Source organism: Primulina huaijiensis, chromosome 10 (genome assembly GCF_012295235.1).
Source record: "Primulina huaijiensis isolate GDHJ02 chromosome 10, ASM1229523v2, whole genome shotgun sequence".
In the NCBI taxonomy this organism is placed as follows: Eukaryota; Viridiplantae; Streptophyta; class Magnoliopsida; order Lamiales; family Gesneriaceae; genus Primulina; species Primulina huaijiensis.
The window spans coordinates 2,186,586-2,207,406 of NC_133315.1; the positions used below are offsets into that span (position 1 = coordinate 2,186,586).

The 20,821-nt window shown below is 33.6% G+C and overlaps 2 protein-coding genes across 2 annotated transcripts; one reads left to right on the forward strand and one right to left on the reverse strand.

Moving 5' to 3' along the window:
* The first annotated feature begins 292 nt into the window (after nucleotides 1–292).
* Nucleotides 293–1,471, forward strand: LOC140986574 (uncharacterized). The gene is made up of 4 exons (XM_073454878.1): nucleotides 293–419; nucleotides 516–913; nucleotides 1,010–1,174; nucleotides 1,322–1,471. Exons 1-4 carry the CDS (start codon nucleotides 293–295, stop codon nucleotides 1,469–1,471), a joined length of 840 nt encoding a protein of 279 aa, XP_073310979.1.
* A 17,904-nt stretch (nucleotides 1,472–19,375) lies between these two features.
* Nucleotides 19,376–19,972, reverse strand: LOC140986914 (uncharacterized). Its single transcript, XM_073455322.1, has one exon. It carries the CDS (start codon nucleotides 19,875–19,877, stop codon nucleotides 19,551–19,553), a length of 327 nt encoding a protein of 108 aa, XP_073311423.1. The 5' UTR covers nucleotides 19,878–19,972; the 3' UTR covers nucleotides 19,376–19,550.
* Between the last annotated feature and the right edge of the window lie 849 nt (nucleotides 19,973–20,821).

Here is a 20,821-nt window from a genome sequence, read left to right on the forward strand (position 1 = left end):
ATACACTCTCGTTATTATTGATGATTTTTCCAGATTTACTTTGGTAATATTTCTTGCTGGAAAAGACCAGATCAGTGGCCTTCTGATCAAACTTTTGAAGAAAATTCAAAATGAAAAATCAGTGTCTGTTATTAAAATCAGAAGTGATCGAGGTACTGAGTTTACTAACAAGGTACTTGAGTTATATTTGGATGAACAGGGCATTCATCATGAGTATTCAGCTGCCAGAACGCCTCAACAAAACGGAGTAGCTGAAAGGAGAAATAGAACTCTTAAAAAAGCCGCTAGAACAATGCTAGCCGATGCTAACATCTCTCAGCGTTTCTGGGCAGAAGCAATCAACACTGCATGCTATACACAAAACATAACCATGATCAACAAGAGACATAATAAGACTCCTTATGAGATATGGAAAGGGAGTAAGCCTAATGTATCGTATTTTCATGTATTTGGTTGCAAATGTTTCGTGCATAATAACGGTAAAAACTATTTGACTGCATTTGATTCGAAATCAGATGCTGGACTGTTTCTTGGATATTCAGCAGTAAGCAAAGCCTTCAGAATCTTCAATAATAGAACTCTTAATGTTGAAGAATCCATTCATGTTGTTTTCGATGAAGACAACAATGCTCATGAAATTACTAACATTTCAAATGTGAGTAACAGGTTGGACAACATTCATCTAGAACTGGATAGTGAAGATGATACAGAACCACGTGTCAACGATGCACAAAATCCCGAACCAGACATCCCTATAGTAGAACCAGCAATACAGATACAGGATGCACCAGAACCAGCAGTTGACACCCCGGGATATATTGACACCTCACTTGAGCTCGGTCCAAATCCATCAAATCTGGAAGAAATCCGTCTAAACCCTTTCATTTGGAGAAAATCACATCCTCCATCTTTGGTTATCGGAAATCCAGCAGCTCCTTTAAGGACAAGAAGACGAATGCTTAATGAATATATGCATGCTGCTTTTATTTCTCAGGTTGAACCAAAGAAGATTGAAGAAGTTCTTGTGGATCCTAGTTGGATTGAAGCAATGCAAGAAGAGCTGAATCAATTTAGAAGAAATGAAGTATGGTTTCTTGTACCTAGACCTACTCATCAAGCAGTCATTGGAACTCGGTGGGTATTCAGAAACAAGTTAAATGAAGAAGGAAATGTGGTTAGAAACAAAGCAGGACTAGTGGCTCAGGGTTTCAGGCAAGAAGAAGGAATAGATTATGATGAGACCTTTGCACCAGTAGCAAGGCTTGAAGCCATCAGAATATTCTTAGCATTTGCTGCGTTCAAAAACTTTAAAGTTTATCAGATGGATGTGAAGAGTGCCTTCCTTAATGGTTTACTGCAAGAAAAAGTTTATGTCAAACAACCTCCATGTTTTATCGATCATTTTCTAGCACATCATGTTTTCAAATTACACAAAGCTCTGTATGGTCTGAAACAGGCACCTAGAGCATGATATGACACTCTATCACAATTCTTTGTTAATCAAGATTTCACCATTGGCACAGTGGATAAGACTTTATTCACGTTTGTTAAGAATAAGCACATTTTGTTAGTACAAATTTATGTTGATGACATTATCTTTGGGTCAACTAACCCCAAACTATGTGAAAAGTTTGCTAAGATGATGCAGGATAAATTTGAGATGAATTTGATGGGAGAATTAACATTCTTCCTAGGACTGCAAGTCAAGCAACTGGAAACATGAATCTTCATAAATCAGGCTAAGTATACGAAAGAATTATTGAAAAAGTATGGTATGGAAACATGCTCTGCTGCTTCCACTCCAATGAGTTCATCTACTAAACTTGAAAAAGATGAAAATGGAAACTCAGTAGAGGTAACTCAGTATCGTGGTCTTATTGGCTCATTATTATATCTTACAGCCAGCAGACCTGATATCATGTTTGCTGTTTGTATTTGCGCAATATTTCAGACTAACCCTAAGAAATCTCATTTTATTGCTGCTAAGCGTATTCTCAAATACTTAAAGGGTACTCAGAATGTCGGCCTATGGTATCCCAAGGACTCATCATTCAATCTTATTGGATATTCAGATGCTGACTATGCAGGATGCAAACTGGATAGGAAACGCACTAGTGGTTTTTGTCAATTTCTTGGTGACAGGTTGATCTCCTGGTTCAGTAAAAAGCAGACTTCCGTAGCCACGTCTACTGCAGAAGCAGAGTATCTTGCTGCTGGAAGTTGCTGCTCTCAAATACTGTGGATACAGCAACAACTCAAAGATTATGGAGTTCAAGCCTCTGAATCACCCATTCTCTATAACAATACCAGTGCCATTGCAATCACGCAAAATCCAGTATTTCATTCCAGAACGAAGCACATAGATATCAGACATCATTTTATCAGAGATCATGTACAGAAGAAGGACATTCGTCTGGAATACGTTCCTACTGATCAACAAACAGCAGATATCTTTACAAAACCTCTACCTGAGAATAAGTTTTCTTATTTTCGAAATGTACTTGGTTTAATTGATTTAACTTAGTTGTTATTTGTCAATATTTAATAGTAGAATTTTTGCAGAAGAATAAGAAGACAAAATTACATCTACTAAAATTTTATTGAGGAAATAATCTATACCATGTTACATCAGCCAGTTCAGAACCTACAAATTCCTGCCACTCAACTATCCAATTATTCATTTCATGGATTCTTAAACTAGTGAAGGATTCAGCAGAAGAGATCTTCTCTAGCTGATACCACTCCTTCCACAGCATCGCATGCAGAAGAACTTGATCAGTTGCTAGCTCTGTAACATGATTGACATCAAACTGTTGTTTGTATCGTCTCGCTACTGCTATTTGAGAACGAGTAAATGCCAAACCATTTTGATAAGAATTCTGGAGATCTTGAATCTTGAACCATGAAGACATGACTTTTACCAAGACATATTCTTCAATAGTCTTCTTCAAGTCTTCCAGATAAGGAAACACTTCATCTGTGATAATGACATGCGTACTGCTACAAGCGTTAGAATTGCTTGAACTAGACATATCGAACTGATATTATCTAACATTCTTGTTGTATTACTTATAGACAGGTGACATTTAATGATTGAAGAAGTTGAAGAGTCTCAAGTCAAATGAAACGTCTCTTGATTCATCCGATTTACCCAGACTAAGTTTTTCAGATCCCTTGTTTTATAACCTTCAATGAAAGCAGTAGATAAACGAAAATATGACAAAATGAAATTCTTACAAAACCAGATACATTACATTGCGTTTATCTGCTACATTTGTTGATATCAGCAGTTTGAGGTACTTCAGTAGCACTGAGTATTTCAAAAGGAATCTAACTAAAACTGCTGGAATCCCCTCTTTTTGCATGGTCATGATTTGTGAAAGGGGTAATTCCACAGTTTAAACCTAATAATTTAGAACAATCTAACTAATTGTTCAGATTATACGCCAATGAATTTCTTCCAAGTCTTCATATCTTGAAAAAGAATATCTTCAAACTTCTGTTTACGAGAGGCTGGAAGTTGTCCTTGGAATTCCTCTGCTGATTCAGACTCAGGAGAAGTCTCCGAGAAGTCACTTGAACTACTCATTTGTTTTGATTTGTTAAAAGCTTGAATGACTCAGTTTGTAAAATTGCAGGTATTTATAGAAGCCGAAACGACGGCTCACTGTCTGCACGGATACCAAGAATCATTTATTATTCCTTCAGATTTTGTATCTTCGCATTTATTGCATAGATTCAGGGGGAACAGTAATCTTTCATATTTTCGTGCTTTATCAAAAGCAGAAGAGAGTTTTGTCTGTTCAATAAGACAAAGTATATACTGGATTTTGTCAATAATGCTGACAATACTTCAACACATTATAACTTCCAGTAGATATTATCATAATACGACAAATTCTCTTCTGATTTTTTTAGTAACTCATTAGACAGCCTGCTCTTTTTCATTTTTGAAAAATAACTTTTCCGACACTCTGCATAACCTTTCAAATATTCAACCGTAAGCATACTGACACGTGTCCTTGTATTTACACTGACGGCTGTACATTTTTAATATTAACCGCCTCTTATTCCTCTTCACATTTACGATTCCAGACTTTCTTGCTACTGCTTTCTCTTGTCTAACATAATCTTCAACGAAATTATCTCAGAAAAATGGCTGGAGCTTACACTCTCAATGCTTATCAAGTTAATTTTTCATCGGTTCTTACTAATAAAGATGAAGGACTTGTACAAATGTTTAAGGCTGTTGAAAAATCAGGCATTCGAAGATTCTTGGAAGCACCTGCTATCATCTATAAGACAGCAGTTCTGGAATTTTTCGCCAAAGCAACTGTTCAAGATGGACAGATCATTCATTCTCAGGGAGATGCATCTATTGCCATTGATGCTCCATTACTTGGATCAACCTTCTTTCTTCCACTCTCAGGCATCTCTGTTGGTTCCAAGAATGTGATTCCTCCCATTGCTCCAACAGAACTAGAACATTCTACTGCATTGGTCTTATCCATTTCTGACTCAGCTGCTGCTCGTACCGCTGAACTCAAGCAGCGTATGATCACCAGAACTCCTTCTCCAGAAATGGAACGGTTTGATATTGAATTTGAGATTGATACTTTGCAAAATGATCTCCACAATCTCTCTGAAATAGTGAAGGAGCTATCTCGTGAACATGCTGGAGAAGTCAGTGGTTCTAAGTTCTTTCGAGACCGCATATCTAAGGAACTATCTATTACGGCAGAATCTGTGAGAAAAATGTATGCTGAGACCATTGTCTTTCAACAAAATGTTTCCCGAAGCCAAGGGATCATCGTACTCGGTCAAACTGACATACTCAAACGACTCACCGACCATGATGAGGTTATTCGCTCAGTCTCCACCACCTTGGAATCTATGGATGCCAAGATTGAGTCTCAGTCTCAATCTCTCAATGCTCTCAATGAGCGAGTATCTAATCAGGCACCATATCTGGAAATGCTCAACAATGGCATTCTAAATCTCTCTAGCTGTATGGATGGTTTGCTGTCTCGAGTACTGGCCTTTGATGCCAAAACAGGGGAAGCAGAACCAGAAAGAAGAACAACTAGAGATATAGCAGAGTCTTCTGCCAGAAGATATCAAGATGCTAAAGAAACCATTTACAGGGACATTGGCACCGATAATTAAAACTTTCGTTAATTATCTTAATATAACTATGTTTTATTTCGCCATTATTTTTCTGCTAATATTCAGGTTTTGGCATCACCACAAAGGGGAAAATTGTTAGACATAACTTAATTGTGGCGATGGGCAATGAGACTTAAAATCATCAGATCTTTAGGCAATATAAAAGCAGTAATCTTCAGCTAACGGAAAGTTCCAAGATAACCAGAAGCAAGTTCTAAGATAACCAGAAGCAGAACTTTGAACTCTAGGAAACAGAAGCAGAATTCAGTCCAAACCATAGTAGCTTTACGTATGTCGCATAAACAGAACTAGCCTTGAATGTTACCGTTACTTTATCAAGTACTAGCATTAATTGCACCATTAATTCTGTATGAAGCCATTTATTACGTCTTATCAATTTTGGTATAAAACAAAACTGATTGTTTTGAAGCTTTTCTGCATGACCTATTTCAGGTATTAAAGCTGAATATATCAGAAGTCAAAGAAGCCGTTTTGTTTATAGACGTTGGGATCAAAACTTCTATAAATATACAAGAACAACGTTGATAAAGAGAGATACTGATTGCAATACTCACAACGTTGATTTGAGTACAAAAACTCTCTTACAAAAAGCTTGACATACAGAAAAATAGCACACGCTTCATAGCATATATCCGATCGGTTGAAGATCATCTTGTGCTGCTATTTCTCACACTCTTCATAAACAGTTCATACTATTCATATCGTGTTGAGAAGAGTTTGTAATCTGGAAAAGAGTCTATTCCAGAACCTTGATTGCATATTATCGTGTTGATATACTAAGAGTTTCAGTAGGCAGAGGGTAAGTCCTGCTGAAGTGGGTGTGTACTGTAAAATCCAAAGTCTTTTAGTGATACCTTCTGGAAACAGAAGGATGAACGTAAAAGATTTCATCTTCGAACTTCCATAAACAACTACTGTCTACTGCCTACTGTTTTTATCATTTCAATTACCGAACCATCAGATCGTTTCCGCACTATTCTGTGATTTGTTGGTTGCACACTTGAACAAGATTAGCTACAATTTTTAACAGGATTTTAGCAACTTCAAAAGAAGAAAAGAAAAGATTTTATTCACCCCCCCTCTAAACTCTACATCGATCCTCAACAAAAAGCACATAATTGTTTCTGGATGTTCGAAGATTTGAAAAACTTCTATGTCACATCTTCTTATACTCAGAAAGGATTCACTTGAAGAATTTGGTGATTACAACCAATTTGCAAAAACCTGATTCAGTAGGACTTATCTCTTGCCCACTGAAACTCCTAGAACACTTAACAGACTTGAACAAATGATAAGTAAGATACTTACTATCAATTACAAGTATTTTCAAATCAAAATATTAAGTACAAATTGATTCTCAATGATCAGATATACAACTATTAAGTGTGTTAAAAATTGTTTGATCAGTTAGAATCTCAAGAACTTGATAATACTAGATGATTCAGAAAATTGTGGAGAGTTTGAAAGTCCATCCAACCGATCTATTTATATGATTCGATCCTAAAGGTTGACACTTTGAATCTGATAGCCAGTCTCTAATTGGGATGTCGTTATGTCATGTCATCGTCTTTTCTGACAAATCATACATTGTTGATAGTGCACATGAATTATGAAATTTTAACGAACTGATAAAGTTGTTATACGATCTTATTCAATTTATCAGTTAGGCTCTGATCCTTAGAGAATGTTATGGAATTCTTCAGAGACAGTCCGCTTGAAATCATGACTGATTCAGTTAAGTATGATCATCAGCTGTCCTTGAATCAGTTATCTTTGATCAACTATATTTGATATCAGCTAGTCTTTGAGATCAGTTCGGATATGGAAACATTAACTCATGAATAATTAGTTTCCCTTATGAATTCAGTTCAGCTCATCTTATAATAATTCTTCTTTAATCAGTAGCATTTTATTAAATCATTGAAACTTAAATTATCCAACAAAATTTTCCTTTTAGGTTATTGACAAAATACGTATAATGATTGAAAGATTGAATTCATAAGATTTCAAATAGATTAAAAGTAGACTGATAGACATAAGCTGATAAACTGATAAATAGAAAAATTTAAGAACTGATCTAAGTACTATATTTTATGATGTTCTTTGTAACTGCTTGAGTACTTAGACAATTCTAAAGGTTTCTTTGGATAAGTTTCCTTTGAGTGATTTGATCCAGTCTTCTTCTGACTTACTTCCCCATTTTGTCAAAACTCAAGGGGGTATTCAAAATTTGAAGAACTTCTCCTAACTGAGCACTAACTCCATTCATCCTAGAGTTAAGCTGCTAATTCACTTCTTCAATCTTGGAGGAAAGTTGGAAATTGTTATTTTGGATTTCTACTCCAAGAGTTGATGCAGATGTAACATGCATTTTTCAGATGCTCTAGGTCCATGAATACATCTCCGAAAGATTTAGAAAGTGAGGAGACTTCTTTAAGCATCTTTTCTTTGAAATTGTCTACTACATTGTAGGAATCCAACTGTCAACACTGTAGATTAAACAAACTAGATGTTGTGGACGTAATTCTAGCATCAATATCATCAAGCGGATCAGTTCGGACTTTTAAATCAAGAGACTACATAATTCTTGAAAATTCTTTAGAAGTAACAAACAAAGAAAGATCCTGAATATGTTTTGAGGAAGAGGGACCGACCTGTTCGATTAACAGAATATTCTCAGTTTGACTGACTAGTTCAGTTGACCTGACTTCTTCAAAAACGTGAGATTCTAGGACCGAAGTTGCTTGCTCTAACATCAACCTTAATTCAGTCTGACTGACATGCTTGATATTAACAACTTCAACAATGCTTTTATCAATAGCTACTATCTCTATCAGTACTGGTTGTTTAGTTATCTCAAACTTTTGTATTGCCTCAACAAACTCGGGCAATACTGCAACTTTTGCTTCCACCATTTCGTCATCGTCTAACAAGAACAACTCTCTTCTTCCTGAACTGTTGACTATGGTAGGATTTTAAGATTCTCAATTTGTTCAATAATATGAGATAATTTAGGAAGTTCTCCTATGAACACATCATCATCATCAACTTGTTGTCGTTGTGCAATGAATTGCAAAACCTCATCGAAATTTTCCAGAGATCTCCCTAACTAGAGTAGATGGCAAAAATTCTGGTTGTAAGAGGAGAACCCATCACTATCACAACGTAAGGCACACTTCCTAAATGCTCAACACTAGGGATTAGTGAAACTACTTCAGTAGATTCTTGAATAGATGGTGAGGCTTGCTTAGTTTGCGAGCTGGACAGATCTGTTGTAGGTTCAACAACTTTATTCTCATGGACATCTGTTGTAACTAGTACAACCAACTCTTGCTCATCTTCCCAAGCTTTTACTTTCATTTTCAGGGAAAGGAGATCCATGTCCAACTGATTAATAACTGCAATATCATCAAAGACAGTTTAAGATTGAGGATCATAGTTTTCATTCTGTTCATCACAGACTGTTGTTAACTTCTTGATTTTTATCAGATCAACAAAGTACTATCTTTTTTGAAAAGCTATTGAAATGTCTCGAGTCTTGATGACCTTCATAACATTCTTCTCTTGTCCGACTGATTTGTCTAGAACAACCTTATTCTTGAGCTTTTAAGATGATGAACAGTTCTGATATGAACCCATTCATAAAAGAATTTAATCTCCTCATCAGTATATTCATTGACCTCTTATATCAGTAGATCAATTTGAGTCTGCACTACTGAAAACAATTCTTCTTCTTCTACAAATACTATATCTCCTTTCTTTTATCGAAGGCTAACTGTTTGGTAAGTTTGGAGTCAATACCTGAAGGGGTGGCCTTAATTGGGCCTCTAATCACCACGCCTTTGGGTTGAGGAGCTGGTGAAGTAATTGGTATGTTGATAGTTTTTTGATGGGCTGGAACAATGACAATTTTAGATTTTGAGGCCAAAGTCTTATCCCTAGCTTTTGCAATGGTTGAAACAACTTGTTCACTCGAGACTTGTGACAATTGGATTGTTGTTATAGGCTTTGGAAACAAAAGGTTGAAGTTGACTTCGTTTTAAGAGTCCTTGGCTTCTTGGAAATTGAAGGTAGACTGATGGCCTCAGAATCACTTGATTGCATCACTAGTTTTCTTTTAGGCTTGGAAACCTGAACCTTGCTGCTCTTCTTATTACCATTTGGCTTCTTAACAACCGTCAAATCTTCCCCAATCTCTTTCTTGACCTTCAGTAGGCCTGCATGGGAGATATTAAATGATTGTCCTTTGGGCCTCAGAGAAAATAACATTTTGTGCATTCAGATTTTTGAATTTGTGTAGAATCACTGGATCACTTAGAGGTGCACCGACGTCTTCAAATAGTCAGCTCAAGTGAATGACAAATCCCCGTGATTGTCTCTCAGACGAAACCATCGCCTTGAGTATTTTGAACAACACTGATGCCTAGTTAATATTCACGCCAGAGGCAACGGAGGCCATCACAACGAATTTATTAGTATTGTAGGTGTCAAAGGATCCTGTCTTGGTCAACAAAGGTTTGGCTACCACATCATCAAGGAGTTCGAACTCCATTTATCTTTTTAGATTCTAATTGCGAAATAAAAACAGCATGAAAAAAATCCATTAATCATTTTTTCTAGTTCTGAGATGTGCTGAAAGGTTACCGATCACCAGTGATGGTGAAGATTCTTACTCCATTTGTAGCATAATCCAAGAGGATGACTGTTTTCAATGTTTGTAGTATGACCAGTTTGATTCTATTCAGTTGAGTTCTCATCAGTTTGGTTCTCAGTGGCTTGGATGCTGTCAGTTTGGATATCATCAGTCTAATTCAAGTCAATTTGATTCAGATAAGTCTGATTATCAACTTAGTTTTCTTGTTCCTCAACCTGTCTGGCTGACTGATCTCGCATTTCTGGTCCAGGTGACGATGAATCTTTTTGTTCATGTTGATCTGTCCATTGTTGTCATCTTCCAAATATATATCTTTCATCTGATTACTTAGATCAACATGGTTAGTTTGATGATCAGTTAATTCAGTTTCAACAAATACAACATGGACAGTTTCCTCAACATTTAATGTTTTCTTGTTAAACACAAGAAAAGTGTTGCTGACAGCAAAATAACCAAGAAGTATACCAATGTCATACTAGGCGTCAAAAGCATGATGATTTATGTCATTATTATGAATATAACATGTATATCCAAATACATAAAAATAAGATAGTTTTGACTTACTCTCATTCCATATTTAATACAGAGTTTTATCATCCTTATTTTTAATCATCATCCTGTTTTGTGTCTAGCAGGCAGTGTTGATCTATTCTGTCCAAAATATCTGAGAAACACAAGAATCTGCAAGCATCGTCCGAGCATCTTCCTTCAAGGTCTAATTTCTTCATTCAACAACTCCATTTTTTCGATGAGTCCTAGCTACGGAATAATCGTTCTGAATTCCTTGTTATGATAAATATTCATCCAATATTTTGTTAGTTAATTCAGTATCTCGATCACTTCTGATCTTGATTACTGAAACTGATTTTTTTATTTTGAACTAGTATTTAACCCGTGCGATGCACGATATTATTAAAAATTAGTGAAAAATGAATAGATATTTAAATTGAAAAAATAATAGAATTATAAAAAATAAAAATAAAAATTATTTTTTCGCTAATTTTAAAAAACTTTCTTAAATACAACGCATGTCGATTAATTTTTTTGGCTAATAATCACTCNCACACTTGAACAAGATTAGCTACAATTTTTAACAGGATTTTAGCAACTTCAAAAGAAGAAAAGAAAAGATTTTATTCACCCCCCCTCTAAACTCTACATCGATCCTCAACAAAAAGCACATAATTGTTTCTGGATGTTCGAAGATTTGAAAAACTTCTATGTCACATCTTCTTATACTCAGAAAGGATTCACTTGAAGAATTTGGTGATTACAACCAATTTGCAAAAACCTGATTCAGTAGGACTTATCTCTTGCCCACTGAAACTCCTAGAACACTTAACAGACTTGAACAAATGATAAGTAAGATACTTACTATCAATTACAAGTATTTTCAAATCAAAATATTAAGTACAAATTGATTCTCAATGATCAGATATACAACTATTAAGTGTGTTAAAAATTGTTTGATCAGTTAGAATCTCAAGAACTTGATAATACTAGATGATTCAGAAAATTGTGGAGAGTTTGAAAGTCCATCCAACCGATCTATTTATATGATTCGATCCTAAAGGTTGACACTTTGAATCTGATAGCCAGTCTCTAATTGGGATGTCGTTATGTCATGTCATCGTCTTTTCTGACAAATCATACATTGTTGATAGTGCACATGAATTATGAAATTTTAACGAACTGATAAAGTTGTTATACGATCTTATTCAATTTATCAGTTAGGCTCTGATCCTTAGAGAATGTTATGGAATTCTTCAGAGACAGTCCGCTTGAAATCATGACTGATTCAGTTAAGTATGATCATCAGCTGTCCTTGAATCAGTTATCTTTGATCAACTATATTTGATATCAGCTAGTCTTTGAGATCAGTTCGGATATGGAAACATTAACTCATGAATAATTAGTTTCCCTTATGAATTCAGTTCAGCTCATCTTATAATAATTCTTCTTTAATCAGTAGCATTTTATTAAATCATTGAAACTTAAATTATCCAACAAAATTTTCCTTTTAGGTTATTGACAAAATACGTATAATGATTGAAAGATTGAATTCATAAGATTTCAAATAGATTAAAAGTAGACTGATAGACATAAGCTGATAAACTGATAAATAGAAAAATTTAAGAACTGATCTAAGTACTATATTTTATGATGTTCTTTGTAACTGCTTGAGTACTTAGACAATTCTAAAGGTTTCTTTGGATAAGTTTCCTTTGAGTGATTTGATCCAGTCTTCTTCTGACTTACTTCCCCATTTTGTCAAAACTCAAGGGGGTATTCAAAATTTGAAGAACTTCTCCTAACTGAGCACTAACTCCATTCATCCTAGAGTTAAGCTGCTAATTCACTTCTTCAATCTTGGAGGAAAGTTGGAAATTGTTATTTTGGATTTCTACTCCAAGAGTTGATGCAGATGTAACATGCATTTTTCAGATGCTCTAGGTCCATGAATACATCTCCGAAAGATTTAGAAAGTGAGGAGACTTCTTTAAGCATCTTTTCTTTGAAATTGTCTACTACATTGTAGGAATCCAACTGTCAACACTGTAGATTAAACAAACTAGATGTTGTGGACGTAATTCTAGCATCAATATCATCAAGCGGATCAGTTCGGACTTTTAAATCAAGAGACTACATAATTCTTGAAAATTCTTTAGAAGTAACAAACAAAGAAAGATCCTGAATATGTTTTGAGGAAGAGGGACCGACCTGTTCGATTAACAGAATATTCTCAGTTTGACTGACTAGTTCAGTTGACCTGACTTCTTCAAAAACGTGAGATTCTAGGACCGAAGTTGCTTGCTCTAACATCAACCTTAATTCAGTCTGACTGACATGCTTGATATTAACAACTTCAACAATGCTTTTATCAATAGCTACTATCTCTATCAGTACTGGTTGTTTAGTTATCTCAAACTTTTGTATTGCCTCAACAAACTCGGGCAATACTGCAACTTTTGCTTCCACCATTTCGTCATCGTCTAACAAGAACAACTCTCTTCTTCCTGAACTGTTGACTATGGTAGGATTTTAAGATTCTCAATTTGTTCAATAATATGAGATAATTTAGGAAGTTCTCCTATGAACACATCATCATCATCAACTTGTTGTCGTTGTGCAATGAATTGCAAAACCTCATCGAAATTTTCCAGAGATCTCCCTAACTAGAGTAGATGGCAAAAATTCTGGTTGTAAGAGGAGAACCCATCACTATCACAACGTAAGGCACACTTCCTAAATGCTCAACACTAGGGATTAGTGAAACTACTTCAGTAGATTCTTGAATAGATGGTGAGGCTTGCTTAGTTTGCGAGCTGGACAGATCTGTTGTAGGTTCAACAACTTTATTCTCATGGACATCTGTTGTAACTAGTACAACCAACTCTTGCTCATCTTCCCAAGCTTTTACTTTCATTTTCAGGGAAAGGAGATCCATGTCCAACTGATTAATAACTGCAATATCATCAAAGACAGTTTAAGATTGAGGATCATAGTTTTCATTCTGTTCATCACAGACTGTTGTTAACTTCTTGATTTTTATCAGATCAACAAAGTACTATCTTTTTTGAAAAGCTATTGAAATGTCTCGAGTCTTGATGACCTTCATAACATTCTTCTCTTGTCCGACTGATTTGTCTAGAACAACCTTATTCTTGAGCTTTTAAGATGATGAACAGTTCTGATATGAACCCATTCATAAAAGAATTTAATCTCCTCATCAGTATATTCATTGACCTCTTATATCAGTAGATCAATTTGAGTCTGCACTACTGAAAACAATTCTTCTTCTTCTACAAATACTATATCTCCTTTCTTTTATCGAAGGCTAACTGTTTGGTAAGTTTGGAGTCAATACCTGAAGGGGTGGCCTTAATTGGGCCTCTAATCACCACGCCTTTGGGTTGAGGAGCTGGTGAAGTAATTGGTATGTTGATAGTTTTTTGATGGGCTGGAACAATGACAATTTTAGATTTTGAGGCCAAAGTCTTATCCCTAGCTTTTGCAATGGTTGAAACAACTTGTTCACTCGAGACTTGTGACAATTGGATTGTTGTTATAGGCTTTGGAAACAAAAGGTTGAAGTTGACTTCGTTTTAAGAGTCCTTGGCTTCTTGGAAATTGAAGGTAGACTGATGGCCTCAGAATCACTTGATTGCATCACTAGTTTTCTTTTAGGCTTGGAAACCTGAACCTTGCTGCTCTTCTTATTACCATTTGGCTTCTTAACAACCGTCAAATCTTCCCCAATCTCTTTCTTGACCTTCAGTAGGCCTGCATGGGAGATATTAAATGATTGTCCTTTGGGCCTCAGAGAAAATAACATTTTGTGCATTCAGATTTTTGAATTTGTGTAGAATCACTGGATCACTTAGAGGTGCACCGACGTCTTCAAATAGTCAGCTCAAGTGAATGACAAATCCCCGTGATTGTCTCTCAGACGAAACCATCGCCTTGAGTATTTTGAACAACACTGATGCCTAGTTAATATTCACGCCAGAGGCAACGGAGGCCATCACAACGAATTTATTAGTATTGTAGGTGTCAAAGGATCCTGTCTTGGTCAACAAAGGTTTGGCTACCACATCATCAAGGAGTTCGAACTCCATTTATCTTTTTAGATTCTAATTGCGAAATAAAAACAGCATGAAAAAAATCCATTAATCATTTTTTCTAGTTCTGAGATGTGCTGAAAGGTTACCGATCACCAGTGATGGTGAAGATTCTTACTCCATTTGTAGCATAATCCAAGAGGATGACTGTTTTCAATGTTTGTAGTATGACCAGTTTGATTCTATTCAGTTGAGTTCTCATCAGTTTGGTTCTCAGTGGCTTGGATGCTGTCAGTTTGGATATCATCAGTCTAATTCAAGTCAATTTGATTCAGATAAGTCTGATTATCAACTTAGTTTTCTTGTTCCTCAACCTGTCTGGCTGACTGATCTCGCATTTCTGGTCCAGGTGACGATGAATCTTTTTGTTCATGTTGATCTGTCCATTGTTGTCATCTTCCAAATATATATCTTTCATCTGATTACTTAGATCAACATGGTTAGTTTGATGATCAGTTAATTCAGTTTCAACAAATACAACATGGACAGTTTCCTCAACATTTAATGTTTTCTTGTTAAACACAAGAAAAGTGTTGCTGACAGCAAAATAACCAAGAAGTATACCAATGTCATACTAGGCGTCAAAAGCATGATGATTTATGTCATTATTATGAATATAACATGTATATCCAAATACATAAAAATAAGATAGTTTTGACTTACTCTCATTCCATATTTAATACAGAGTTTTATCATCCTTATTTTTAATCATCATCCTGTTTTGTGTCTAGCAGGCAGTGTTGATCTATTCTGTCCAAAATATCTGAGAAACACAAGAATCTGCAAGCATCGTCCGAGCATCTTCCTTCAAGGTCTAATTTCTTCATTCAACAACTCCATTTTTTCGATGAGTCCTAGCTACGGAATAATCGTTCTGAATTCCTTGTTATGATAAATATTCATCCAATATTTTGTTAGTTAATTCAGTATCTCGATCACTTCTGATCTTGATTACTGAAACTGATTTTTTTATTTTGAACTAGTATTTAACCCGTGCGATGCACGATATTATTAAAAATTAGTGAAAAATGAATAGATATTTAAATTGAAAAAATAATAGAATTATAAAAAATAAAAATAAAAATTATTTTTTCGCTAATTTTAAAAAACTTTCTTAAATACAACGCATGTCGATTAATTTTTTTGGCTAATAATCACTCTCATATATCAAAATTTTAGATTGTGTTAGCATAAGACAATGACATGATGCTTATCGTGTTTAGTGCATTGATGTCGACCACCAATCTTAATACATATTTAATTCTTTAATTTTCGAGAAGCTATATATTATTATTTTTTAACACGTTATAAAAAAATATTTTTAAATCACATTCAATAAAATTAATGAGAAATACTTTTTTAAAAATTCAGTAATTTCGTCTAAATCGACATTCACAAACAATTTTGTGACATGGCACGTGTTTGACACATTTGAATGATAACAATAATTGTTTCATCAATATTTTTATCCAAATGGGTTGTGATTTTATCTACAAAAGCTCTTCATAATATACACAACAGCCTATTATTCTGAAAGAAAAATGAAACATGTTATCATAAGTAAATTATGTATAAATTAGAAAAGTTATTTTATTAACATTTACTATTTATATTCCAAAACAATGTCAATAAATTTTATAAGGTGTGTTTTAATAAGATGCGTACTTTCTTTAGAATTGGTTTAATCATTTTCATTACGGGACATTTTATAATATCATGTATCTGTGAACTTGGTAATATAGAAGAAAATTATTACATTAGTAATACGTAATAATTAAAATTTTGTACAAATAGAATAATAATATTTTTTACTTCTCGATCATGAAAGACAAATTTCAAACTTAATGTTTCGTTGTTCTCGTTGTTTCCATATGTACGTAGTTCATAACAACGAACAAATCTAAATTTGAACGAACATTACATCTTGGAAGGATTCAACTCATATATGGAGCTGAAAAGAGAAGTCATTTCAGAATTCAATTTTGGAATAGATAAATTTAGTAAGATAAATAGAATAAAATGGTTTCTAATATAATATGCAATATTATTTATAATTTAAAATTCAAATAAGACATCCCAAGGGACAAAAATTATACATCGGATGTTTTTGACAGAATTATATCATACATTAACTCTTTCAAATTATGGAAATCGCGAATTGCATGCATTGGGTGTCAAAACAATTCTGATTATTGAGGGTAATATACATGTTTATTGAGAGTAATGTAATGTCCATTTGAAACTCTTTTGAATCTATCTCTTTTAATTTTCTTGTGCTCTCTTATTTGAATTTTTAAGAAGACAATTCAAGATATACAATATACATATGGTTTTGGAATAAAACTACAATGCATTAATTCTTTCAAATTAAGGTAATTTCGAAATAATATGCATTTGAGATAAAAAAAAATTATGATTATTAAATAGTAATTTAATGTTCATTAGAAAACCTTTTTGTAGTGATAACTTTTAACACTCAACCAATTTTATTTTTAGAAAAATTAAATAAACTAATTAAATATTGTATTTCTTTTTTAGTAAGTAATTTGGGCAGAAAATTACTTAAAATAGCAAAATATATTTTTGAATGATTTAGCTCATGAGTCATTCTGAACATTGCAATCATTTGTATTTTAAATTTATTTATACAGTTTTTAATTAAAATGATTGATATAATTAATGCAAAATTTTGTGTATTTCATTTTTCCTGAGCTCATTACATATATAGGTCCAAACAAATCCATATGCAATAGTTCTAAGCATCTAGTTTTCAGTTTGCTACATTTATTTTTAAAACTAAATCTGATCTATTTGTCTAACTGGCATGCAATACATGATTCTTTACAAATTCTATATCATGTAATTCATCAGCTAGGTTCAATCTATGCAGATTATTAATCGATATAAAATTTAGATGATTTAACTTCTTATGTCGCAACTACTGTGTTATCATGATTTACTATTACGAAACATATCATTTATGTTAGACAATTACCATTCCAATCAATTTTACAGGTACTACCATTTTTAATTCTTCATAAATTTACTAAGGATTCTGATATGTTTCACAAGTCTGATTATTTGTGTATGATTTCTTGGGAATTGAATAGAATCTATGAATTTTACATGTGAAATATTTCAACCATTGTTTTGTCATGTCATTCAATGCAGTATCGTATACAAGATCACCACACCTTACAGCTGCATAGAGCTGGTTGTCATTATGGATTTGGTACATGAAACTACAGGCCCAATTATCAATAGAGGCCAATTCTTTAAGCCCATTATGGGCATGGCCCAATTCAATGGTTTGGTTCACTTATCAGTTCACACTACTCGGGACATTTTTTATCAACGAAATCGATCCCAATCCTCAAGTTGTGCAATATAATGGGAAAACGAAAATCATCATATATTTTTAGGTAAAAACGAAGAAATTATTATTATTAAGAGTAGGTCTCTTATGAGACGGTCTCACAAATCTTTATCTATGAAACGGGTCAACCCTACCGATATTCACGATAAAAAGTAATATTCTTAGCATGAAAAAGTAATACTTTTTCATGGATGACCGAAATAAGAGATCTATCTCACAAAATACGATCAGTGAAACCGTCTCACACAAGTTTTTGCTTATTATAAATGGTTTTTTATTTTTTTTATAAAATGGTTATTTACATTATTAAATATGTCATCTCTGAAAAATATGGTATTTATTTGAGGTGAAATAGTAATGTTGAATTCATATATGCTGGTATTTTAAATCAAATAAAATAAGTGTAATTATTATATATAATTTTAAAATCATAATATAATATGATTTTATACGCGTGATCAGAGAGAAACGATGTGGATGTATATTTAATTTAAATTGTGAAGAATAATCCAAAGTTTAGATTTTAAAATTAAAGGCATCTTTCATTAAATTAGTCAAATCATCAATAATGTCATTTCCACTTGAACATATCACTACAAGTTTCGTAACCTTCAAGAAATGGAGTAGTTAATGTATATTGGCTTATCGAATTTAGGGGTGTCGATTCGGATGGGTTAAGAAGGTTTGGATCGAGTTGAACAATAATATTATTTAAAAATTGCTCAACTCGAACTCGAGCCAACCCGAAAACTCTCAATTCGAACTCGAACTCGAACTCGAACTCGAATCAACTCGATCATCTCGATTAACCCAATTTTGATTCTTTTAAATTTTTTTTAAAGAAGTAAGATACTTAAACTGAAAAGAAAGAAAGAAAAAATTGGACATATGACGTCTTAACAGATGTCTATGACGTTATATCATCCCAAGTATCCCTGGCCATATATTGAAATTTACTCATGCCCATGTGCATGTAAGATGATGTCCCATTATTAAGCTAAAAAATTAAATTCACACAGACACAGACACAGACACAGACACACATTCTTGTTACTTGAAACCAATTATTATTAATCAATTATTTGATTTATATTCCAGAATAGGAAGAAATTTGACTTTGTCACACAATACGTAAAGGATAATGATCAAATTTTATATTATTTTTTTAATGGCATCGAATTATCATCAACATGAAAAAGCTAAATCAAAAAAAAAATAAAAAATAAAAATTGGGATGCATAAATCTCGGTCCTCCCGAAGATTTTCTTATAAAAGATAAAAATGTGTGTTCACGAGTTATATTTTATGAGACATATATCTTATTTGAGTCATCCATGAAAGAATATTACTTTTTATATTAAAAATATTACTTTTTATTGTGAATATTGATAAGATTGACTCGTCATAGATATTCGTGACCTACTCGCTACAAAATTAAGTACAAAATCCAATCAATGCCCGAGTAATGTTGGAAAAAATGAGAAAACTCATATGTCCTATACATAAAATTAGGTTATAAGTAAAAACCATAAACAAGATTCATGAACCATAAATCCGATCTAACGAGTCAATTTTCAACTTTGTATGACGAATCTTTTATTTGAATCACACGTCATAAATAAAACTTTTTATACAAAAAATATCACTTAGTTTTTTGTAAATATATACAGAATTGACGATTGAGACGAAACGATTTCTCACAATGGACCTACTAAACATTGCATGAGTAGTGGGATTGAAAGAGGCCCATCACAGGGATAGCAAAAGATGCCTCCAAAAGCATTCTCTGTTGAAACGATTCCATTGCAGTGCTTCCTTCCAACACGAATGAATCGTAGTACTTTTTCAGCTTTTTAAGGATGCACAAATACTTTAACTTCAGCCACCTGAGTTTCACCCTCCGGCAGAGCCTCACCAGAAACAACCCCCGACGGGCCTTCTTCCCTCCCAGGCGGACGGTGGGCATCCGCCTCCTTCCACGGCGGAGTGTCCAGGTGGTGATTGGGTGGCCTTTTTTGTTCTTTTTCTCCGGAGACATTTTTTGGTGGGTATTTTGTCTTCTTTGGGGAAAATGGAAGAGTTGTATCTGATCAGTCGACTATGTGAAAAAGTTGGAACAATTCTCTTTTAAATGATCTGTAAGTACACTGTACCAAGACACGTACTAAATATTTTTTAGAATGCCCCAAATATAAGAAACGCAAAAATATATATATACGTACTAAATATCAGGGTTCTAAAAATTCGTTTAAACCTCGTTTAAGCGCGTTTAAGCTTGAAGTTCGACAAAAACGTCCCGCTTCGGAGAAAACGGGAAAAAACGGTTTGACCGAATTAAGTATAATTAAGGTGTTTAATTAAAAATGTTTAACAACAATTAATCGTATTTATTTATTTTTTTAATTTTTTATTTTGAATGTATGTCTTTTTATTTTAAAATAATAAATTAAGTTTATAATTTAGATGTTTATTTTTTAATTTTAATTATGATTAAGCGTGTCTGATAATGATTTGACAAATATTTAACATTTTTAATGTGGTCTAGTTGTAAAAAAAAATAAAGATTGTAATTTTGATATTTTTATGATTTTATAAATATGAGAATTAATGCATCGGACTTAAATTTATCATATTTATGTATTCTTTTATCTATTTATTGGTTTGAGATAATTACAATTACACTAAAGATAAAAAACGCTTTTTCACGCTTAAGCCTGTGCTAATCTCGCTTAAGCTTGAAAAGCTTGGAGCTCGACATCCGCGCTTCGGGACGCTTCACGCTTTTTAGAACCTTGCCAAATATAGAATGCCCCAAATATAATATATATATATATATATAAATATATTTGCATTTCTTATATTTATATATACAAATATATATATAATAGTATTTTCGTCCTTAGTATTTTCGTACTTGTGAGACGATATCACGAATTTTTATTTATAAAACGTATCAATTCTATCCATATATACAATAATAAA